Source organism: Manihot esculenta, chromosome 17, assembly GCF_001659605.2.
Source record: "Manihot esculenta cultivar AM560-2 chromosome 17, M.esculenta_v8, whole genome shotgun sequence".
Taxonomy (NCBI): Eukaryota; Viridiplantae; Streptophyta; class Magnoliopsida; order Malpighiales; family Euphorbiaceae; genus Manihot; species Manihot esculenta.
The window spans coordinates 24,416,963-24,442,095 of NC_035177.2; the positions used below are offsets into that span (position 1 = coordinate 24,416,963).

The window sequence follows — 25,133 nt, forward strand, 5'->3', positions numbered from 1 at the left end:
ATCTACAACACATCAAGCATCCACATTGCTCATAAACACACATAAAACCCATAAACCTAACCATGAGCTAAACATGCATTCTACCCCATAGATCTACTTAAAACTTGCTTAAAACATGCCATAAGCTCAAGATCGGTCCTTACCTCTTGGAGATCGAGAGAAGAACGACCCTAGCTCGGAAAATGGGAGAGAGAGACTTCCTTGAACCTTCAAGCTCCAAAACTTGCTCAAAATCTCAAAACCTTCAAAAACAAGTTGCAAACTCATAAAAATCATGAAGAATGGAAGGAAGAAACTCAAGATCGGTGAGGGACGGCGGAGAGCTCACCTTGGCCGACAATGGGGAGAAAAGCTCGCCCATTTTCGGCTAAGGGACCCTTTTATAGTGGCTGGCCAGGCCACGTTCGGGAGCCGAACGTGCCTCCGCATGCATGCCATGTTCGGCGGCCGAACTTGAGGTTCGGCGGCCGAACTTGGACTTCCCTCACTTATGCCTTCAGGGGCCTAAGGCACACCCGAATGCATGCATGTTCGGCGGCCGAACTTGAGGTTCGGCGGCCAAACCTGGGTTTTCCTCCAAGGTTGTTTTCATGCAAAAACTCATTTCCTTTTTAAGTAAAATCATGAAATACATTAAAACATTTTATGAAAACATGTTTCTACCCTACTAGAGGCTTCCGACATCCGAGATTCCACCGGACGGTAGGAATTCCGATACCGGAGTCTAGCCGGGTATTACAGAACAGCTGAGACAGACAGAGGAAATGAGCGTTGATGAGTATACAGATAAGTTCATGGAATTGTTACCATACGCAGGTCAGGCGTATGATACGGATTAGAAGAAGGCAAGGAGATATGCCACAAGGCTTCACCCCAGGTATTTCTCCTTGATTCTGCCAGCAGAGAAAGAGAGTTTTCACTCTATTGTGGATGCAGCCAGAAAGATGGAGGCGAGTGCCATCATACAGGGAACAGGAAAGCAGCAGGTGGCACAGTCTTCGGGTTCTAAGACCCTCAGTGCAGCGGTTTCTGGCAACAAAAAGGGAGAGAAGTTTAAGTCCAAGAGAGGAAAGTTCTGGAGCAGGATTAAGTCAGGACTGGGAATGGGAAGCGGCTCCAGCTCTGGCATAGGCAATCCAGTCTGTCAGAAATGTGGGAAACCACACAGAGGAGTTTGTCTGATGGGATCTACCGCCTGCTATAGATGTGGGTAAGAGGGACATATTGCACGAGAATGTCCCCAGGCGACCTTTATGGCACCATCCCAACAGATGTCCTCAGGCAGTGTCGCACAGCCAGCAGCTTCAGCCGTACCACAGAGCAGTGGCAGAGGTAGAGGAAGAGGGTCAGCCTCTTCATCAGGGATGGGTTCCCGAGGTGCAGGTCCGTCAGCCCTAGCACGGATTTTCACCATGACTCAACAGGAAGCAGCTACATCGAACACAGTGGTGTCAGGTAATCTCATCATTGGGTGTTCAGAGGTGTATGCTTTGATGGACCCCGGTGCTTCTCACTCTTTCATTGCTTCTAGAGCCGCAGAGAGGTTGGGTTTGATAGTCTCCGAGTTAGAGTGTCCTCTCTAGGTCAGTGGACCTAGATGTGACCCATCATTGGCAGATTCAGTCTGTCAAGTCAGTCCAGTGTGTATAGAGGGTAGATACCTTCCAGCTGACCTTGTGGTTCTAGAGTTGGCAGATTTTGATGTCATTCTAGGGATGGATTGGTTATCTACGTATAATGCTACCTTGAACTACAGGGACAAGGTAGTCAGTTTTAGAGACCAGGATGGGTCAGAGTGTGTCTTCAGAGGAGACAGGAGAGGGACACCGAGAGGTTTGATATCAGCCCTTCAGGCTCGTCGGTTGTTGAGGAGGGGTTGTCAGGGGTTCCTAGCTCATGTGAGAGAGCTAGACATGTAGGTTAGGGAACCATCCTCAATCCCAGTTGTTAGCGAGTTCCCAGATGTGTTTCCTGAAGAGCTTCCAAGACTACCACCTGTGAGGGAAATAGAGTTCGAGATCGAGTTAATGCCTGGTACGAGACCGATCTCTATTCCTCCCTACAGGATGGCACCAGCAGAGCTGAGAGAATTGAAAGAGCAGTTACAGGAGTTGGTAGACAAGGGTTTCATCCGCCCGAGTACCTCACGTTGGGGTGCTCCAGTACTATTTGTCAGGAAGAAGGATGGACCTCTGAGACTTTGTATCGACTACAGGCAGTTGAACAAGGTCACTACCAAGAATAAGTATCCTCTACCTAGGATCGATGATCTCTTCGACCAGCTGTCAGGAGCAGGATGTTTCTCTAAGATAGATCTGAGATCTGGATACCATCAGTTGAGAATCAGGGAAGAGGATGTACCTAAGACAGCTTTCAGGACCAGATATGGGCATTATGAGTTCCTAGTAATGCTGTTCGGGTTAACGAACGCCCCTGCAGTATTCATGGATCTTATGAACAGAGTTTTCAGAGAGTACCTGTATCACTTTGTGATTGTCTTTATAGATGATATCTTAGTGTACTCCAGGGATGTAGAGGAGCATGCCCAGCATCTGAGGATAATCTTGCAGACTTTGAGGGAGCATGGCTTGTATGCCAAGTTCTCTAAGTGCGAGTTCTGGCTGAGGAGCATTTCTTTCTTGGGGCATGTCGTATCAGATGAAGGTATAGCAGTGGACCCCAAGAAGGTAGAGGCAGTAGCCAACTGGACTACACCCATGACAGTAACAGAGATCAAGAGTTTCCTGGGTTTGGTAGGCTACTATCGGAGGTTCATTCAGGACTTCTCAAAGATTGTTGCTCCGATGACCAGACTGACCAGAAAGAACCAGAAGTTCGTATGGTCAGAAGAGTGTGAAGAGAGTTTTGAAGAGCTGAAGAGACGGTTGACTTCAGCACCGGTGTTAGCTCTGCCGATCAGTGATGAAGACTTCACAGTGTTCTGTGATGCTTCCCGAGTGGGATTGGGTTGTGTGTTGATGCAAAATGACAGAGTAATAGCTTATGCTTCTAGACAGCTGAAGAAGCACGAGCTGAACTATCCTACACACGATCTGGAGATGGCAGCAGTTATCTTTTCACTCAAGATGTGGCGGCATTACCTCTATGGGGTAAAGTGTGAGATCTTCACGGATCATAAGAGCCTGTAGCACATCTTGAGCCAGAGAGAGTTAAACTTGAGGCAGAGACGGTGGGTAGAATTGCTCAGTGATTATGATTGCAAGATCCAGTATCACCCGGGTAAGGCTAATGTTGTAGCTGATGCCTTAAGCCGGAAGTCACTCGGCAGTTTATCCCACATGACAGTAGAGAGGAGGCCGGTGGTGAAGGATTTCTACAAGCTCTTGGAAGAAGGGTTACAGTTAGCGTTATCTGGTACAGGTGCTTTGATTGCACAGATGAGAGTTACTCCCGTGTTTCTAGAGCAAGTGGCTCTGAAACAGCACGAGGACCCTGAGTTAGTGAAAATTGCCAGGACTGTTCAGTCAGGCAACAGTGCGGAGTTTAGATTTGACAGTGAGGGGATTCTTCATCACGGGAAGAGGTTATGTGTACCAGATGACAGCAGTTTAAAGGAGGACATTATGAGGGAAGCTCATAATGCAAGGTATAGCGTTCACTTTGGAGCCACCAAGATGTATCAAGATCTGAGAAGAGTGTATTGGTGGCCAGCGATGAAGAGAGAAGTGGCACAGTATGTGCCAGCCTGTGAAACATGTCAAAGGGTGAAGCTAGAGCACTAGAAGCCTGCTAGAATGCTTACCCCACTGCCGATTCCAGAATGGAAGTGGGAGAATGTAGCGATGGATTTTGTAGTAGGGTTACCGGCGACGTCCAACAGGCTAGACTCCATATGGGTGATTGTGAATAGACTGACTAAATCTGCTCACTTCATTCCAGTCAGGAGTAACTATTCTGTGGACAAGCTAGCGCAGGTGTATATAGAAGAGATAGTAAGGCTGCATGGAGTTCCTGAGTCAATCGTATCAGATAGAGGACCTCAGTTCACCTCCAGGTTTTGGCGGAGTATGCAAGCTGTTATGGGCACGAGGTTTGATTTTAGCACGGCTTTCCATCCACAGACAGACGGTCAGTCAGAGAGGACCATCCAGACAATAGAGGATATGCTCCGAATGTGTGTGTTAGACTTTGGCGGTTCTTGGAGGCAGCATCTACCTCTGGTGGAGTTTGCCTACAATAACAGCCATCATGCTAGTATAGGGATGGCTCCGTATGAAGCTCTGTATGGGAGGAAGTGCAGGACACCTGTTTGCTGGGAAGAGGTCGGAGAGAAGGCTCTTGCAGGGCCAGAGTTAGTCGAGATTACCAGCAGATTAGTGCCTATCATCAGAGAGAGGATCAGAACAGCTGTCAGCAGACAGAAAAGCTATGCAGATGTCCGTAGGAAGCAGATAGAGTTCCTAGAGGGGGATATGGTTTTGCTGAAGGTGTCTCCAATGAAGGGCGTGGTTCGCTTTGGGAGAAAGGGTAAGCTAGCTCCACGATACATTGGTCCCTTTGAGATTCTGCAGAGAATCGGGAATGTGTCGTACAAGCTGGAGTTACCTGCAGCTATGGAAAGAATCCATCCGGTTTTTCATGTTTCTATGCTACGAAAATTTGTGTCAGATCCGGGCCAGGTTCTCAGTGAGCCTGATGTGGAGATCCTAGGAGATCTCACATATGTTGAGCAGCCAGTGAGGATCATTGACACCCAGATCAGAAAGTTGAGAAACAAGGAAATTCCGATGGTAAAAGTTCTGTGGAACCACCATAATCTAGAAGAGTGCACCTGGGAGACACGGGAGTCTATGCTCCAGCAATACCCATATCTGTTTTGAGGTTAGTTTTCCCCTTTTCTATGTGTTTATGTGCTTTGTGTTTGAGGAACATTCGGGGACGAATGTTCTTAAGGGGGGAGAATGTAATACCCGGCTAGAGTCTGGCGTCGGAAGTCCTGTAGTCCGGTGGAATTTCTGATGTCGGAATCCTCTCGAAGGGTACGGATTATGTTTTCTTATGTTTTGAAAGTGTTTTCATGTTTTAAAGTGTTAAAGAAGTAAGGTTTTGCAAGAAAAGCACCAAGGCAGAAAAGCCAAGGTTCGGCCGCCGAAGGTGACTTTCGGCCGCCGAACGTGCATGGCATTCGGATTCTCATTCGGCCGCCGTAGTTGGTCTGGCCAGCCAACTATAAAAGGCCCTAGGTCGGTCAAATGGATAAGATTTTCTTTCCATTTGCACGAGCTGAGGTGAGACTTGATCTTCCTTGCGTGATTTATGTGTTTTCTCAAATCTTTCATGGTTTTGATGGATTTTCATGTGTTTTTGAAGTTTTTGAGCCAAAGAGTAAGTTTGGAAGCTTGGAGAGTTTGAGAGAGGATTTCTCCATATCTCCACGTAGGGATTGTTCAATCTCTTGTTTGGAAGAGGTAAGTGAAGATCCTGAACTTCCTTTCTTGCTTTTTGACGATTTTATGGCAGTTTCATGGGTAGTATGCATGAGTAGGTGTAGATGAGGTTTTTGGTGATTTTTGTGTTAAGCATGTTAAGTGTTGTTTGCTATGTTTGTTTGGAGGTGTTAGGATAGGTTTAGACCTCTTTATGCATGTTATATGGTATATGCTAGTTGGGAGTAGTTGTTATGCATGTTGGCTAGGTTTTGGGTGAAGTTTGCATGAAACAGAGCAGGTTTCTGCCCAACAGGCAAAACCAGGTTCGGCCGCCGAACCCCTTGTGGAGGCAGTTTCGGCTGCCAAAGCTTGCCCCCGAACATTTGGACTTTCGTCTCTGGAGGCAAGGTTCGGCCGCCGAAAGTGCCGCCGAAGGTTGAGTTTCGTCTCTAGACGAGACTTTCGGCTGTCGAAGGTGCCGCCGAACATGCATGAGTTTCGTCTCTGGAGGGGAGTTTCGGCCGCCGAACCTGCCGCCGAAAGTGCCCTGTCCAGCTTTCTTTTGCATGTTTTATGTGATTGTTCTAGGATGTTTTAGAGGGCTTTTGGGGAGTTTCTTAGAGATGTTCTTGAGTTAGTTTGGTCCCTCATTTCAGTCCACCTGTGTAGGAACGGACCAGAGGAACCAAGGAGTTCAGCAGTGAGCACTCCTTCAGAACCTGCAGAGTCAGTACAAAGTCAGCCAGAGGTGAGTGGAACTAAACTAAAACTAAAGCTTTGAATATGAGAACTCAAACATTTTTAGCATGTTTCATGCATCATTTATGCCATGTGTATAGTATTGCATTAGTGAGTACGAAGATGTTGCATTAATCAGTGCATGTACAGATCGGGCATAGCTTGGATTCATTAGCCCCCTAAATGAAGACCTGAGGAGCCCTAAAAGGGCTGGGCACACGGTACCATAGGGTGCTGAATGAAGACCTGAGGAGCTCCTTCGCGGGCCGGGCAATGTGGGGGAATTTTGAATTAGTCCGTCTGAGATTATGTGATTTACTTGTGTTGTGATGTATTCCATGAGATCATGTTTTATACCATGTTTTATATGTACTACTCACTGGGCTAGTATAGCTCACCCCTCTCCCTTAACCCCAGTCTTGCAGGTTCAGAGTCCAGAGAAGTCAACAGGGTACAGATAAAGAGAAGAGTTATGTAATAGCTAGTGTGGACATGTAATTGTAAACGATAGTTTATGTTGTTTAGATGATGCTTGACCTTATGAGTTGTAATCCCTTTTGTATATACATGGTCGGTTATGAAATGATTTTATTGTATATGAAAAACCAGGCTTAACATTCTATGAGTTGACCCACCTAGAGCAAAGATGAGAGCTCTAGCAGGGGTTTGACAGACTAGAGATAGAGTATGCACAGGTTAAGCCTTGGAACAGAGAAAAGTTTTTATGTTTACTGAAAATGTATGATCATGTATGGGATTTCACAGGTACACAGAGTGCACAGCAGGCTTGCTACGGGTCCCGGCGGCCTTAAGCCGATCTGGATCCTAGCGCCAGTAGCAGTTCGGTTTTCGGGCTGTTACAGCTCCAGTGTGGGGTTTTATGTTTATGACTTGTGCATGCACAGGTTAAGCTTGGTGAATGAAAGAAAAAGTTTAAAGTTTTATGTATTTGTATGATCATGTATGGGATTTAACAGGTATACAGGAGGTATGTTGGCTTGCTACGGGTCCCGGCGGCCTTAAGCCGATCTGGATCCTAACGCCGGTAGCGGTCCAGTTTTCGGGTCGTTACAAATAGGAATAGCAAACATACCTTGATCCTTACATTTAGTAGGAAGCTTTATTTGAAATTGTACTTTCAGTCTCCAAGTCTGCACTTTCGTCATGCCTACGACTTACCTAATAAGGATTTTGCAGCAACTCTTTTTTACTTCTCAATGTAACAGCACTTACATTCTCCCTAGGGTTCAATATGGTCTGAGAGGGGGTAGTTTACCTTGATTTTCCAATTTGTTCATTGATATTGCCAATTGACTTATTTGTGTTTTCAAGTTGCGAATACTCATCTGGGTCTCTTGTTGAAATTGTTGAAACTCCTGTTGAAATTGTTGAGTGTTAATTGCCAAACTTTTAATAATATTTTCCAAAGACATACCTGAATTGAATGAAGATGCTTGATGCTGAAATTGTTTAGGCTGATAGCTTTGAAAACTTTACTGTTCATAGCTAAAATTCGGGTGGTTTTGCCATCTTGGGTTATACGTATTTGGGAAAGGATCGTACTCTCTTTGTGGAGGATCTAGAAACCCGTTGACAGCATCCACATGCTGGTCATCCTCTTGAAGTGATGGGCACATGTCAGTGGGATGACTCGTATTAGCGCAAATTCCACAAACTTTGGCTTATGCCTTCTCTGCAATAAGATTTTCAACTAAAGTGGTTAGATGAGAAAGTTTAGATTCAACAGAATAATTACTTACCTCAGAAACTCCCTATGAGAGTCTTGCATAGGTACAAATTATTGTGAATTTGCTGCCATCATAGATATCAATTCCCTAGCCTCTCGGGGTGTTCTTTTGCGTATCACACCTCCACTTGCAGCATCTATCATACGTCTTTCCATGGTTGTGAGTCCCTCATAAAAATGGAGCATGAGTTGTTTATCTGAAATGTCATGCCTAAGACAGCTATCACATAGGCGTTTAAATCTCTCCCAATAGTCATGGAGAATTTCTGTTTCTTTTTGCTTAATTCCTGATATTTCTCTTCTTATGGCAGATACTCTAGAAGCAGAAAAGAATCTATCTAAAAATAATTTTACCATTTCTTCCCATGTAGTGACTGAACCTGGAGGTAGGTAGTACAACCAATCTTTTGCATTATCAGCTAGAGAAAAAGGAAATGCCCTTAGCTTGATTTGTTCTTCTGTAATTTCTTTGTGGTCTCATGCTGGAACATACCACATGGAATTCTTTCAAATGTCTATGAGGGTCTTCCCTTTCAATTCCCCTAAAGGTGGGGAAGAGATGAATTAATTCTGACTTTAGTTCAAGTGGTGCATTTAGAGCAGGATAGACGATGCAAAGGGGTTGAGGGTCATCCACATTGTCAACACCCTGTATTGCTTATCCTTCAGCCATTTTCTCTTCCATGTCATATTCACCAGAAGTATCGTCTGGGTTAAATGTTGTTTTCTCCGTGCCCATGACATGTTCATCGATAGCAACCTGTCCTTCAACTGCGATTTCCACTTCAACCGCAGCAACCTGTGTTTCGATAGCGAGTTATTCCTCAACAACGAGTTATTCCTCAACAGCGAGTTGCACCTGGTCATTGGACAATGAGAGGTCTTTATTCCGTTGTTTAGCCTCTTTTCTCAATTTTCTTGCGGTTTTCTCAATTTTTGGGTTGAACTCGAGTTTACCTGCAAGATTAGAACGTGTCATTTAAAAATAATTAATAAAACAATTTAGAACCAGTCCTCGGCAATGGCGCCAAAATTTAATAGGCGTCGAAACCACCAAAAATAAATTCCTGCTTAAAAATAAAACTTGTGATAATGGTAAGCAGGGTCGATCTCATAGACAAGTAAGTAGATTAATTCTATTGAATGAACATGAATAAAATAAAATAAAATGGGGGGTTTTGAATGTAGAGAAATAAATAAAATCAATCCAACGTAAGAAACCAATTAATCACAGATAAAATAATATCAATTTAATTATTGATAAACCAATTATAGATATCGAAAACGCTTAGATTTTAAACTAGTTCTAACTCTTGGACAACCATAGGAGACGCTCCTAGAATTTAATCCAATTTTTGCATTAAGAATTAAAAGAATCTAATTTTAACTAACAAACGCGAGATGCTCGATTAATTTAAGTTAGATTATACTATTTCTTAGGAGGGTCTTATGCAACCTAATTCACTGCTTATTTCAGTTTAACTAAACAATTACGGATTTAATTAATCTGAAAAGCAATATAACATTCTATCAATTGAGCAATGGCTCCTTAATACAACAACCTACAGAATGATATTAACCAATAAACACATGAATAATATAAATACTAAGAATAATTGAGTAAACTATAGAATCACATAAATCTCACAACCAATTGAACTGAAACTTTAATTATCCTTTAACTAAAAATAAAAATATATCAAAATGCCCCTTTTTATAGTGTTAAGAGTCTTAATTCAATCTAAATACAAGTAGTTAAAATTAAAGTCGAGTATATTTTGACAGATAATTGTTATCTGTTTGGTTCTTGGATTTGAAACTGGACTCTGTTTGTCAAGTATGTTTATAATCCATAACACAGCTCGTTTGAACATTAGAATTCAAGTATGACTCTATTTTTTATATTTCTATGAATTTAATTGTAACTACGTTTAATATCAGAATGTAAAGTCTAAATTGAATTTTTCTCTTATTATTCTTTAATTCTACTAAAATAATAAATTTTAAATGATATCAAACTCAATATTTAAGTATTTTAAAATATTAAAATTATATAATTATGCATATTATCAATATGTCTCTGGTTTTTTTTTTAGGTTTCAGTTTAGTTTTGATTTTTTTTTTTTTTTTTCTTTAGTTTGATGTTTTGGATTGTAGTCCGATCGTGAAATGTATCTATGAGCGTATTGGTAAAAAAAAAAAAACATTCATTTGGAAAAGGTAATGACCAAAATAGACGTATTGGGTATTTAAAGGTGATTTGATGGAGATGGGTGTTATACCTCTGAACTTTGGATTAATATCTAGGCCCAGCCCTGCCAGCTTGAGCACTGAATAAGTAGAAAGAAGAAGTAAAAGAAGCCCACCCCAATTCAGGAAGTGGCAACTAGTGAATGGTCCACAAAACTAAGCACCAGATGCAGGGCCCATGCCAACGCAACACAGCACAACAAACAAAAGAAACGTTTTCGGTGTTTGTCCATGAACAAGGTGAAGATTGTGTCTACAGGAGCAGTTGTAACCCCTAAACTTATATGCACGTCATCCTTCTTCCCACCGGTTACGTGTCTCAGCGCACGTGCTTCTCACAACTTCATACAAATACTGAAATCAAAAAGCCTCCCCCACTCCACCAATTCCAGTTCACACTTTGTCACATACAAACACAAATGCCATAGTTTATATTTTTCCTTTTTTAATTTGAGACTCTAAAAGTCAATACTGCCCTCCAAAGCTTAGGCTCCATCAACAAGATTTCTTCGTTCTGAAGATAGCCAAGTGATTTGGTCATCGCCTGTTTCTTGATCTTGCAAACTTTTTATAACAAAAAAGAAATACATGCGGAAAATAATGATCACTAATATTATCGTCTGCCATAGAATAACGCTTTACGTATTCATAATATATACTGTTTTTAAATTCAATATTTCGAATTTAATGTTTTAAATGTTTTAGCAAAAGAAAATATATTTTAATAATAATAAGTTTAAATTTTATTTTTTAAATTTATCTTGGATGAATTTAAATTAATCGAATAAACCGACAATTGAACTAAATTGTAGGCAGGAAAGCTTGGGTTGCTTGAATACGATATTAGCTGCAGCTACAGCTAGCTAGCTGGCTAGCTTTTCTCGTTCTCGGGCGTTTCTCAAAATTTTAAAAACACAAAAGAGTGTATAAGAAACTGTAGTGTTGGGCCTACGTGGGAGTAAGTATGTGGGCCATACAGAACATGGGAAGTCTCTGATAGAATAAGGATATGACTGTCTTTTCAATGAAATGAGCGTCGAAGTTATCGGGGATGAGCGTCCGAATGGAGCAAAAATGTGATGTCAGAGAACAGAAGGAAGAGGAATAATAATAATAATAATAATAGATAACGGAAGATTGTATGTAGACAGAGAAAGTGGAATGTGAGAGAAACCAAAAGAAAGTGAAAAAGAACAAAAGAAAAAGAAGAAGAGGAGTAGCTCAACCCTGACAAAGCCAGCCACCACCCCATTCACCACCAGCCACGCCGCCTCTTCACCGGTCCTCTTATTCATACAGCTTCTGCACAAGATAGACATCTCCTGATTCTTTTGTCCCTAAATTTCTGTATGTCTCTTATTCTTCTTTCCTAAGCTTTTGTTTTTGTTTTGGATTCGCAACTAACGTGTTTGTGGAAATTAAGGAGTAGTTCGTCTCTGCGGTTTAATTTTTGATGCAGAAGGTGGTTTGATCAAGGCAATGAACTGGGGTTTTCGGGCCTTGTTTTTTTAGGGCTGGTAAGAGATGGGACTGAACCTAAACAAACCGATTACGCTTCTTGGTTACAGGACTGTTTGACTGAATCCCATTAATCTGAAATCTCTATCCAGTCGTCCCTCAGATAAAGACCATTCCTTTCATGGGCTTTTTCCTGTCCCGACACCCGTACACATATATCTCTCCCACATAAAAGCAAGCGATCTTTATCCATTTCTTCTTGTTTTTCTCTAAATACATATATATGTGTTACTATTAGAGAGAGAGAGAGAGATGAAAATCTTGCGGGATTTGTTTGGGTTTTGGGGGATATGGAGTTCTTGATTTCGCGTTTGGTGTTGCATCCATAATATTAATTGCTGAGGGAGAAGAAGAGGGAGACCTTGGTTTCTTTTGGTGGTGGTGCGCATGCACATGGTAACTATAGCCGTAGTTTTCAGCTTTCAACTGTGTCGTATTAGATTCTCAATAGCCAGAGGGTAAGACACGTTGAGTTCACAGCTCTCTTCTCTATATTTGAAACGCCTCTCTCTAGTCTCCAGTCTTCCCTCGAAATCTGCATGCACCGTCAAAGGACAAAAAGCCAATCCATTTCTTATTTAACAGTCCTTTGAGGAGAAGGAGAAAGAAAACCCAATCCAAAAACCGAACACCCAAACAAGAAAATATAGTAAGATGCAGCAAGATAAAGGAGGGAATGAAGAGATCATGAAGCAGAATCAAGATCGAAGACTGAAGCCGATGCAAGGGGAGAATCAACAGCAGCAGCAACACCAGCCGCAGAAATGCCCTCGCTGTGACTCGCTAAATACAAAGTTTTGTTATTACAATAATTACAGTCTCTCACAGCCTCGATACTTTTGCAAAACCTGCAGAAGGTACTGGACTCAAGGTGGAACCCTAAGGAATGTCCCTGTCGGAGGCGGTTGCCGGAAAGGAAAGCGAGGAAAAACATCATCATCATCATCAACATCTTCTTCCACTAGTGAGAATTCTAGGTCTCAGTCGCAGCCACATTCTTTGAGCTTGGGGAGCTCACAGAATATCATGTCTACTACAAATTCAGGTAATATTGCGAGTCCAGCTTTGAGGATTAAAGAGTCATCTAGGGATTTGGTTTTACCTCCTGGAATTTCTTCAGCAGGACCTTATTATCCAGGTGGTGGTGGTGGGTTCTTGACTTCTTTAGCAGCAATTCAATCTTTAAATAACCAACCGCCTCAATCTTTTGCTCTAAATCAACCAGTAAATCTGGGTGGTGAGTTGGGAGTTCCTTCAAATCTGAGTCTTTTGCATGGTTTTAATGCTTTTGGATCACAACAGCAGCAGCAACAAATCCAACAACAAAGGCAAATCTACCATATGTATAATCGAGAAAACAAGAACGGAGACAATCCATTTTATGGCAGCTCTTCTCAATCTCAGCAGCAGCAGCAAAATTGGCACCAAGGTTTTGTCAGTACCACTAACCCTACTGAATCTGATACTGCTTTGTGGAGTATCAGCACCAGCACCACTACAGGAACCACTAACAGCAATAGCACCGCCACCGCTGGCCCCTTTCATTTGAACCCACCAGCTGATCAGTGGCATGATCTACCAGGTTATGGTCCTCCACCTTGATTTCCAAACAACAGACTCTTTCAAGGAATTCTTTTGCTTTTTGCATACAGATTACCAATGAATCTTTCTTGCTTTGTCTTTCCCTTCAAATTCTGAAAATGGTTTCGTTTGGCGAATTGGGTATAATTTGGTTCTTTTCTTGGAATATAAAAAAGTGGTGTAAATGCAGGAGAGTACAGAGTAGTTACTAGTGTATTGGCCTTTATGCTTATACCATAGAGAGAATTGCTGTTTTTGGGTTAGGTTTGTTTGAACTTTTGATCAAAGATAATGTGCTTGCTTTGGTTTTATTTATTATTTATTTCTCTTCTTCAAATTTTCCTTTTTCATATTAATTTTCAATTCAGAATCAAAAGCAAGTGTTCACTTTAATAGATAATTAGGGTTTTGTGAGAGAAGTAGGGTAAAGGTCTAAAGGGTGCATGAGATAGTGGAGCTGATGTCTCTGTAAAAAGTTGGACAAGACGGTTTGTTCTCGTGCATGTGGGCTAGCTGACCATACGAGATTCTTTTTAAGTCTCATTTAACAGGTTCAGTCGCCTTTAATCGCATCCCCACTTCATAATTTTTGGCCAATTCTTCTTTCTGAGCTCCACTCGTCAGTAAGGAACAATAAAGAGCTGGCTAGGCTAATATGCTCTGAATTCTAATAGCGTCAGCAATCTAATTATAAACTGCCTTGAATTCTCTAGCTATTTGGCCTCTCATTTTGGCATATTAAGAGTTGACGTAAGAGGGACCAAATTCTTGCATGGTTTTGTCCATTATATCCCCCCTTTAAAATCCACACGTAGTTGTAGATCCAACACGGCTACTTTGAATTTGAAAACGATTTGATCTGATTACAACCGATATAATTCTTATAAACTAAAAAGAAAAACTACTGTTAATTTAATTAAATCGAAATATAAAAAATTGATTAAAAGCAGGCGCACCAACTTCACTAAGATTGAGGTGGAGCAAATCTTTGGAAGCAAAACAAAAGGCATGGTCTCGTATGGAAGTTTATTAATGATCATATACATATATTAATATAAAAAAGTTAGTTAAAAAAAAAAAAACTAAAAAGTTGCAGCAATGAGTTAAGTGGTGGAGATGGCGTGGAGAGAGGTGATGTGTTGTTGTGGTTTCCGAGCAAAGCAAAGCAAATCTTTGGTCTGCCATGATAAGATCTCTCCCCCAGCGAAGAGAATAAAAGTAGCTAGGGACAGTCCCTCTCTTGGTATACCCCCATCACTGCTTTTGCCGTACACCACACCCCACTTCTTACAACTCGGGTTGGATCAATTTTCCAAGAAATTTCTCCTGAAATGAAGGGCGTGCTAATTTTAGATAGTGAGTAGCTAAGTTTACCATACTGGTTTGATTTCACACGCTAATGGTTAAATATTTTTTCTTTTAATATTAAATAAATACTCACTAGATTTTCTAATGGTTCGATTCGGTATGAATATAATAATAAATGAGATTATATCTAAAAATAAAATAAAGTTTAGGTTAACTTGTAGTGGATTTTAATCAACTGTAGACATCAATCTCAGCTCAAAATCTAATGTTTGATTAACCATTAGGCAGTATTGGAATTTAGATCCACTCATCTGTTCACGAAAAGTCACTTCCTTAATACTGTGGTATATTGTAGGTCTACATTATGGTTTTTTAGTTGGACCCGTAGCTCATGTAAATAACGACAAAAACGTTTTAAATTTCCATGCAATGATAAATCTTTTAAAACGTTTTATTTCTTTTTTGTAATTTAATGGCAAAATTTTAATTTTACCTCTTAATATTAGGCAATCATTTCATTTTTTTTTGTTGAAATAAGATCTTCCACTATTAAAATATATCAATTTATTCTTTTAGAATTTTTAAATTTCATCATAACATTGAGGTGCACGTATGGCCTTCAAAATTTAGAATGCAGCAAATAAATTTTTTAACTTTTAAGAAATAATACATTATAATTTGCATTTGATACAAACATGCGTGAAAATTTATAGTGTATGAGGTTTTCATCGGCCATGTTATATGATTACATCCTAATTGCTTTCTCTTGGTTGCATTGCTACAAAATAAAAACGGCTGAAATTATAATTTTATTATAAATAAATAATTTATTTATTGAAATATATTATTATATATAATAAAAAAATTAAATCTGTATATAATAATTTTAAATTACTGTCAAATTGTTGTTTAAATAGTATTAACAATAATTTTATAACTAATGCTAAAATACACTTAAATAAATATTATAAAATGTAATAATAGTATTTTAAGATGTGTGAGCTAATTCCCAAAACTTTTAGTTTCATTGTTTCTCGACTTTTTGACTCACAGCCGGCATTGTTGTTTCCTCCTTTCCCTTTTGGATTCCTTGTTTCAGGTTGAATACCTAGTTACTTTAGAGTTGAGATGTATGAGTTATGGACTATATTAACTGGGGTTCTAGTTAGAAAATTATATCATTTTGAATTTGGATTTATAGCATGTATTTCTTTGTGAAGTATTAGCTTTTTACTAAGAAAGAAAAAACATCTTTCTTATTTTATCACTTGTACACTAAAAAAAATATTTTTCAACTGTAAAATGTAATAATCGTTGGACCTCTGGTATTCAGACTGAGGTGGAGCTCTGGAGAAGGAGACGGGTCCAAAGCCCATTAGTTCTTACCAATCAGACCGATCTATTAATACACCATTCAACCCGCGACAGAAGCAAGCCAGACTGACTGGGTTCCCAGACTTGCGAGAAAGGAGTCTGGCTCGTTTGAAGTGATAGGAAGTAAGAGAGCAGATTCAGCTATGCTGAGACTCTATCATCACACATGCTGGAGGGGAATTAAATGGCTGTTTGACCAGGATGAGCAGACAAGTACGCCCGTACGTACAGTTCTACCTGACAGAAACAGGTGGTATTGTAGCAGGATGACGATTATGTTTTACTAGAGGATAAGAAAAAAAAAAATAAAAGAAGGAGATGTGATCCCTGCAGACTAAGTTTACATAGTTATGCGTCACTAGAAAATAAGGAAAAAAAAATAAAAGAAGAAGATACGATTTGCCAGACTAAACTTACACACACTCAAAAATCCTCTTTTTTAATATCTCAGAACATCACTAATGAACTCAAGTATTCTAATAATGATATATGTATTAAATGTTAATAATTCATATTTTCTTTCATTTAATTGACAAATAAATTATATAAAATCACAAAAAAGAATATATAAAATAGGAATGAATGCATATTTAATGTAAAATTATATAAAATCAACACAAAAAATATATAAAATAGGAATGAATGAATTTAATGTAATTTTTATATAAAAGGATATATGTGTTTGTATTTTCGATTCATAATGAATGAAATGGATTTAGACAAGAATAAGTAATGTGTATATATATGATACATTGGCGTAGGCTTTGAATGGTTTTGGCGACAAATGCATGGACGAACAATCCAGTGTCTACCTTTAACACCACATCTACATCTTCTTGATGTGGAAATGTGGGGCCTATCAGAGCACGCACAAGTAGTGGGCCCACTTTACATCAATATATCCCATTGCTATAGAGAGGACGAAGGGCCCACTCGCCACTCATCTTGCTCGCTTGTGTTTGAGTTGCTATGGCAAAATGGATTTTAATAACTTTTGAAGAGATGATTTTGTTGGGTTAATTAGGATTATAGCTAAGCTAATGGGTAATTATAAGGCTCCCCCTTTGATGGAGGTGTTATGATGACATTAAACATAGTTACTGTTTAAGGATGTTAGAACTAATTCACCCCACGTGTGTTTCCCACTTCTTTTCATTCTCTAATTTTAAGTCTCTTTTAACATCTCCTTTTAATTTGACCTTGTTTCTATAAAATTACTGTTTTTTTTTTTCTCTTTATAAAAAAAATAATGTGCTTTCTAATAATACATTCTTTAATTGAATCTAATTTCCCTCTTAAATTTGTAAATGAATTTTATTGTAACAACCCACGTTTATAATTATAAAATTAGAAATTATGTAAATGAATTTGTGTCCATTAAAATATAATTTGATTGTTTTTTTTTTAATTTTTAAAGTGTAAAAAATAAATGAAATTTTGAATTACTTATCAGACTTTATTTTTATAGTGAAAAAAGAAAATACTACTTTATATTATGTAATATATTGGTTATTAAATTTGATTTTTTTCTAATTATAGTTTTTGATAAAGGTCAAATTACATTTCGTCAGAAATTTTATTCAATAATATTTGGATAAAATGATATAATAGAAATGAGAGATTAAAAATTAAAAAAATCTTATTGAAATTGTTAAAAAATTGAAAAGTGAGTTTTAAATAGTATTGAAAAAATATTTATAATAAAAAAAAAATTTAATATATAAAATTATAAAAATATTTAAAAAAATAATTAAAATATAAAATTAATTCTTTAAATAATGAAAATTAATTATATTTTTAAAAATAATTTTTTTTTAAAAAATTATTATAAACTTTCATCAAAATGTCGATAATAAAAATTAAATTGAATTCAAATCTATTAGGTTGGATTTAAGTTTATTATAAAATTGAAAACTAATTAGAGCGAGTAAGTTTCTCGATAATTTTACCCCTAACACTTGGAAAAAATTATAAATATGTGAGTATTAAGAATAATATTTTCCTTTTTTTTTATGAAAATTTCTAAACAATTTATCATTTGGAGTTGAGATAAAAATTTAAAAATATTATTAAAATTAATATTTTTATAATATTAATTAGCAGTTAAAATATATTGAATGTAATTAATTTTAAATCAATTTTAATAAATTTTTTTTTCTATACTTAACTTGGTTGGATATCATTTATCATAATTATGCTCAAATTCCCATATACTATATTTTCAGAGAAGTTAAATATTTATAATATATAGAATGATGTGATAGCTTACCAAGTAAATCAATTTCCCTTACATCATAGTATGTTGAAAATTTGTACTCCCTGCTGAATTTTTACATTTGGTAATGAGATTAGGTTCAGAAAAAAAATGCAAGTTTAAATTCCATCAGGCTATTTTTCAAGCATACTAGTTCGACGCTATAAAATTTAGTCTATCAACGCGGAGTGAGTTGAATAAGTTATGAGTGCGAAATCAACAAAAAATAATCTAGTCTTGTGATATAACATGAGACAGAATAGCCGGTCCAATCATTTTATAATTCTATCAATATACGTGTCGAGAAATTAAATAATTATTTGATATAAAGAGGTGCTCTGACTCGTCCATATATACGACTTGAGTAATAAAATTACGTAGTACTATATATTATTAGCAGACAAAAAAAAATAATTTTTTTTTATTTTACGTACATACCCATTATACTGTATTTCCTAAATTTCAAAATATTATTTTTAGATTATCTGATCGTATATAATTTAAAATTCTGTTTAATTTGGAGGTTCGTATATTCACTGTTCTAACAATGTGTATATATATATATAGATGCAAACTTGTCAAATAGACATGCAACGTGTGTCATGAGTTGATTGGATCCGATTGAAGAATGGGTTGACTGGAAGAAGATGGGTTTAGTTTTGGGTTTCGTGGAAGTAAAGGGTTGACGCCATTATAGAGGGACCAAAGTCTACATTCTTGCCTTGGTCGCTAAATGTAATATTTAGTTCTGTAAATTTTTATTGGAGAAGAGGAAGTGTCATCACTCATCCCTCTTCTAATTATTAATTCCCACATCCAACTGCTCATCATTTTAAAACTCAAAAAAAAAAAAAAAAAACTTGATATGAGATTTTGGTTAAAATTTTTATCCACTTGATAAAATTTTTATAAAGTGAGGAAATATATATGAAATGAAGAAAGTAGCGAATTTTAAAATTTTATTCAAAATTAAATGGAATAAAAAACTAAAAAATAATTTCAATAACCAAATCCACATATCTCAATTTTCATTTAAAAAATAATTAAATTATTTAATCAGATTACTGAAAATAATGTATAAAAGCTAATACTTCCGCCATAAGCTTTAACAATACTTTTTTCAACATCATGTCATACTTGATATTAAAGAAAATAAATAATATTTATAAAATTATTATTAAGTTCTTGCTGAATTTTTATTAATATTATATTTTAATAAGATATATTGTCAAAATATAGATTCATTATAGTGTTTCATGTAATTAAATTTTGTATTTAAAAAAAATTATTTTTACTGTTAAATTCGGTTCATGATTAATTCACTATATGAGATTCAACATTTCTCACACTTGAAATTATATTATAACCTGATATACATAGGAATTCAATATCGGACGAGAAACTCTGATATTATATTAAATTTATATCAGGTCTAATTTAAAGAGAAAGAGTGCATAATATTATAAAAGGCACATTATTTATATTTTAATATTTAATTTTTTATGTTAAATTTAAAATAATGGTTATTTACTATTATATATATAATTGTGTATTTATTTTAGTATGAGGAATTTTATTTAAAAAAAAAAAAAAAACCTGAATGTCAAGCAAACAGGAAAAAAAGAAATTTGTAATACTTGTTTTTGGGCTCAAATCCATCGGACAGTTAAATTCTTCAGCCCGTTGGATCCAACGGCTTGAATCATGCAAGGAAGCCCTTAAGAATTATCTGCAGCCTGCCAATGGATTTGTATCATTTTCGTTGGAATCTGAATTCTTTAATCAATTAATTATTGGTACTTGTTTTGCAATTTTTTATAATTTTTAGATATAATTAAATTAAAAAAAATCATTGTTAAAAGCAAAATTGCATATTTGAATTATTTTTAGCATGATGTGTACTATATGTTTGGAAAATTTCTTTCATGCATTAAGTGACATGCATAAGATTTTATATATCACTTAATATTTATTTAATTATACATTCCTACATTTAAGAATATTTTAATAATCATTTTTGGGATATTTTCAGATATTTTTAAAATTAATTAATTTTAAATGTAGATTTCAGTAGAAAAACGTCAATTTAAAGAAAATAAAAGTTATAAAATATAAAAGAGTAAAACAGTTATCTGCTTAAAAACAATATAACAGTTTAAGCAAATTGAAATTATTAATTGAAAAAATGAATTTAAAAGTTATTTGAATTAGTTTAATTCAGACTGTTTTAAGGAGATTTTAATAATCTCTCTAATAAATAATCTTATAGTTTTTTCACAAACCAAAATCATTTGAGGTTCCGTTTCTAAATTAACCGATTTAATTTCAAATTGATTCCCCATTTGAACCGGATCGCGGCTAAATCTAGACCAGGGAACCTAGCTATTGAATCTTAAGAAATATTAGCTGGCTAGGTTTGGTCCCCATGATAAATAAATGCGTCAAGGTTAAGCACTTGCAAATTATACTTATTTCTTTTTAATATAAATAAAAAACTATAAAGTATATGTAATAATATTGTACTTGATTGAGAACCATTGACAAAACATTATGAATTTTTTTTAAATTAAAAATTATGAATTTTATTTATCTTTACATAATTATAATGATAATTATTGATTACTTGACACTAAAATAAATTAATGGCAAGATTTTAGCCATAATCTAATAAAATTTAGAGAGATTTACTATTTAGTTTCTGAATATTATTAACGACTCAATTCCTATATTTTTAGAAATCTATTAAAATATTTTTATATTTTCTTTCTGAAATAGTTATTCGTCATCTTTTTCCGTTAAAAATAGATAAAAGATAAGAGATTAAAATTTTAAAATCTAATTTTACCCTCAAATAAAATCTCTTATTTAGCCATTGGATATTATTATTATTAACAAATCAGTGCCTATATTTTTTAAAATATATTAAAACGTACTTATATTTTTTTATATTTATTAAAACGTCCTTATTGTTTTTTTCCGTCAACGAAATAGTCCATCATACTCTTCAAAAAAGAAGAAAAGAAGAAGAAGATGATGATGATAAAATCACCTCCTCCTCTTCCTCCTTAAAGAAGAAGAATAAGAAGAATAAAAAAAAAAATCGAAAAAAATTGAAGGAGAGGAAAAGGAGAAGGAGGAGGAGGTAATTTTATATTTTTCTATATTTTTAATGGCATAAATAGATGGAATAACTATTTTATTAATGAAGAAAAAAAATAAAGATATTTTAATAAAATTTTGAAAATACAGATATTAACTTGTTAATAATAGCGATACTCAAAAATTAAATTGTAAATCTCCCCAACAGTAATGGTTGCCAAATTATTATTAATTATACTAACTATTAGGAAATTATTATTTCTGCAGCCAAGATCCTAGAGCCTGTATATATCTATGCTAATTAACTAGACACTAAAATAAATCATTGGGGCAAGGGGAATGATAATGTATTTTGGTTGTGGATTCTTGACAAGAAGAAAATTCAGGTTTACGTGACAGTTGATTTGTCTTGTGTGAGAATATACTACAGAATTAATGCAGTGTTATAAGAATCAGCCATAACATACTAAAATCCAAGCTGTAACGTCGCATGCAGTTGTATTGTTTCTGACAACCCATCGCATGCAGTTGAATAATGTCTAAATTTATGTACCTAATATTCCTGTCTGTAGCACTGTACTAACGCGCAATATACAGTAATTAGTTTAGACGTGTATGATCACTTGTAATTCATTTCATGCTTATGATTCCAAAATTGAAAAATTTTTAGTATTGAATTTTCTAAAACCATGGTAATTTCCTAGCAATTCCAACAACACAGCAGATATTATAACCAAAGATCCAATGGTAAACACAGAAACGAGAATACCCAAATCCAATCCCTTTATCCTCAGAACACAAAAGCAAGTATTCAAAGGGAAAACAAAGTTTAAAAGCAGAAAAAAAATCATCAGTGCCTCCATCTAGAGGATTGTAACAAGTAGATTAGAAAGAAAGAAGTAGATGTCATGCATATATATACATACAAATTAAGTAATTAATTAGATCAACTTACTGATACAAGAAAGTTGCACCAAATAGTTGATCCTTTTCTTCAACACTGTGATGATGATGATGATGATGATGGTGATGGTGATAGTAGCTGAGTAGTTGATGAGATGGAAGAGGATCCGAGGTTCCTCTCAGCGCAAATAAGGATCTCAACCTTTGGAAATAAAACTAGTAGGCTGATTTTCTTGCAGCTGACATGATCTCTCCGATCCAAGCTCCTCTCATCTTTAATTTGCTTTAATACCCAACTTTACTCTTTTTTTTTTTTTTTTGCATTTTTCGATATGTGAATCCCATGAACTCAACTACAGATATAAGTGATAGAGAAAAGAAAACCTAAGCTGAAGAGACCATTGCTGAAGGGAAAAGGAAAAAAAAAAAGGGGATGAATTGGAAGAAAGTGGTTTTTTGTGCTAGATCAGAGGAGTGATTGAGGACCCGATATTCGGTGGATCATGCCATGCTCCGACAGTGCTTGTGGCTGCGTTCCAATAAATCGAAGGATCTGATGATGAGAAGCCAATTTGCTCCATCTGATTCTGGCATGGCATATTCCACTCCAACCTGCTTTTGTCTTGTTCAATTTTCACTCCTTTCATAGAGATCCCGGATTCAAAATTGCCACTCATTTGCAGGTCCTCGAAAGGTGTTAAAGTCTGAAAGTGGTTAGGAGCTCTAAAATCTTTGATATCGAACTTCTGCTGATGTAGGTTAGAGGCAAGCAAAGTAGCCATGGTTGGAGAAGTCATGGTGGAAGAAGAGGAACCAAAGATGGATCTTGAAAGTAGTGAACTTGAAGTGACCACATCTTGGATTTGCTTGGCAGGATTAAACCCATTAGCTTCATTAGACATGATTCCTGATGAAAACCCTAAAGCGAGAGCATTCAACTGAGGTTGGAGATCATACCCAGAAACTGAAACAGTATCCACACTTGATGAGACTCTTGAATTGAACCTTCCAGTAAATGGGAGATTCATCTCAGATGGGTTAGTGGGTAACCCATAAAACAAAGGATTGATGTGATTTGAAGTTGAAGAAATATCGATTTGCGTTTGAGAAGGAAGGTTAGGGTTAGCACCAGAAACAGAAGTAGCTCCTTCAACAGCAGGGTTAGGTCTCTTCACACGCTTGTTCTTTCTGCAACCACCTCCAACAGGAACATTCCTCAAGGTTCCACCTCTGGTCCAGTAACGCTTGCAAGCCTTGCAAAAGTGCCTGGGCTGTGACAAGCTGTAGTTGTTGTAATAACAGAACTTGGTGTTAGAGGAGTCACAGCGGGGACACTTGAGAGCTTGTTGTGGCTGCTGCTGCTGGTGTTGTGGTTGTGATAGTTCTTGGCCCCGTTTCTCCATTAGTTTACTTGTCGATGGCATCAAGCTTTTCTCATCTATCTGATTCTGCAGCAAAGAGAAAAAAATGAAAAAGGAAAGAAAAGAAGAAAAAAAAGAGGAAAGATTTCAAGATGGCGTTTTTAGGGTAAAAATAACATCACAACTTAGATTCTCTTCCAATAGCTAAGAAACAAAAATGGGGTCATGCTTTGCCTCATAATTGAAAAAGAAAGAGAAGACTAAAGAACCTGTGGCCATTCGTTAGTAGTTGGAGAGATGACAACCATCTTCTCACAGTTTCCCAACATTTCCTCCCACAATGGAATCCGTCGAAACAACGAGTATACAGACAAAGAGCAGGTGGCGACGTGAGCCTCTCTCTTTGATGGGGTAGAAAGTAGAAACTTTGGGAGATTGTGATAGAGAAGGATTAGCATAAAAAGAGAGTGTGATTTATTAATCAAAATTTCACGTGATGGGTCTTCACTCTTCTGGTCCTAGAAAAGGAATTTGGGTATAGATCATAGATGTGGTTGTATTATTTTATTAACAAATTATTCTCTATAAATATATATATTTATTTATTTATATTTAAAGAAAAGAATGCATGGAGGGACATCATTCAAAAATCCAAGAAAAGAAAAGCAGCTCGCAACAGATCATTAATCTTTAGAGGTTCAAGAAAGAACATTACCTCGCTAGCATCACTACGTTACATGACATTCTTCTGTCTTAGACCGCACATAGATGAGTGAGATGGCTACGAGGGAATCCCCAGAACCCATTACCCGATGCATCTCACACTCCAAATCCCACTTTCTCTTCTAATTATACCGTTAATTATGGTTATGACTTTCACCATTTTTTATCAAAAAAATATTTACATTTAAATATATATAATACATAACATACCATTAATTGGACACTTTTTCTTTTATAAGTAAAATAAAAAAAATTTAATAAATTAACACACTGCGAACAAAATAATACATGTAATTATATATAGTCATTATTGTATTGTTTGAGCGAGTTTTTATATGTGTGAATATCCTTATATATGAATAACATATATATTTCAAGATCAGTGACAACTGAGGTTGTGAGCTAGGTATCATATTAAGCACGTTCAAGTTTTCTGAGTTAGCTGCTTTTTGAATAGATTAATTCAGTTCTAGTAACATAGAAAAAAATGTGTAAATTCCGAGAGAAGAAGGACAAGAGGGCTCCATGTGGAGACACTACAATAGGGTACATCTCAGTCTCTAACTTTCAAAATGCAAACTTAACATATTGCTTTATTCCCGAGGGCTCATTACTGATCTCTTGTATGCTTTATGAGCTCATAATAATTCTCAATTCTTGATTATTTTTACAAAAACAAAGTTGATAAAAATTAGAGACCACAGCGAGAGGCATGTGGTGGGCACCTCAGCTGCAGCTGCGATGGGAAAAAGAAGAGAAAAGCAAATCACAGTTTGGGGAACAAACGGATTTTGTAGTCTTTCAAGGGATATTTTCATCCTCCCTAACATCCCATCATTATTCTTGCGCAGTCCTATCACCACCCTCCCTCGCCTCCCTCTCCAAGG

General features: G+C 36.5%; 2 protein-coding genes across 7 annotated transcripts; one reads left to right on the forward strand and one right to left on the reverse strand.

The window, feature by feature from the left end:
* The first annotated feature begins 11,055 nt into the window (after positions 1-11,055).
* LOC110604522 (dof zinc finger protein DOF2.2) lies at positions 11,056-13,556 on the forward strand. Of its 5 annotated transcripts, none has more exons than XM_021742716.2 (2): positions 11,056-12,688; positions 12,764-13,556. In XM_021742716.2, the coding sequence occupies exons 1-2, from the start codon at positions 12,298-12,300 to the stop codon at positions 13,243-13,245; spliced, it is 873 nt and encodes a 290-aa protein (XP_021598408.1). In that variant the 5' UTR covers positions 11,056-12,297; the 3' UTR covers positions 13,246-13,556. The 5 variants fall into 5 exon arrangements, with proteins under 5 accessions (XP_021598408.1, XP_021598409.1, XP_043808732.1 ...); XM_021742717.2 differs by having other exon boundaries at positions 12,767-13,556; XM_043952797.1 differs by having other exon boundaries at positions 11,062-11,472; positions 11,549-13,556.
* Positions 13,557-21,966: 8,410 nt separating this feature from the next.
* Positions 21,967-24,256, reverse strand: LOC110605530 (dof zinc finger protein DOF1.4). Of its 2 annotated transcripts, none has more exons than XM_043952778.1 (2): positions 24,239-24,256; positions 21,967-23,610 (listed from the first exon to the last, which is right to left on the reverse strand). In XM_043952778.1, the coding sequence occupies exon 2, from the start codon at positions 23,584-23,586 to the stop codon at positions 22,624-22,626; it is 963 nt and encodes a 320-aa protein (XP_043808713.1). In that variant the 5' UTR covers positions 23,587-23,610; positions 24,239-24,256; the 3' UTR covers positions 21,967-22,623. The 2 variants fall into 2 exon arrangements, with proteins under 2 accessions (XP_043808713.1, XP_021599842.1); XM_021744150.2 differs by lacking the exon at positions 24,239-24,256 and adding an exon at positions 23,793-24,055.
* Between the last annotated feature and the right edge of the window lie 877 nt (positions 24,257-25,133).

What these genes read in the sequence shown, in the direction of transcription:
- LOC110605530 (XM_021744150.2), bottom strand. Translation starts at nt 23,981, where the DNA reads ATGCTAATCCTTCTCTATCACAATCTCCCAAAGTTTCTACTTTCTACC. An exon ending in CTACTAACGAATGGCCACAG is followed by an intron (nt 23,611 to 23,792) that starts GTTCTTTAGTCT and finishes TCTTTGCTGCAG; the next exon opens with AATCAGATAGATGAGAAAAG.
- LOC110604522 (XM_043952797.1), top strand. Translation starts at nt 12,298, where the DNA reads ATGCAGCAAGATAAAGGAGGGAATGAAGAGATCATGAAGCAGAATCAA.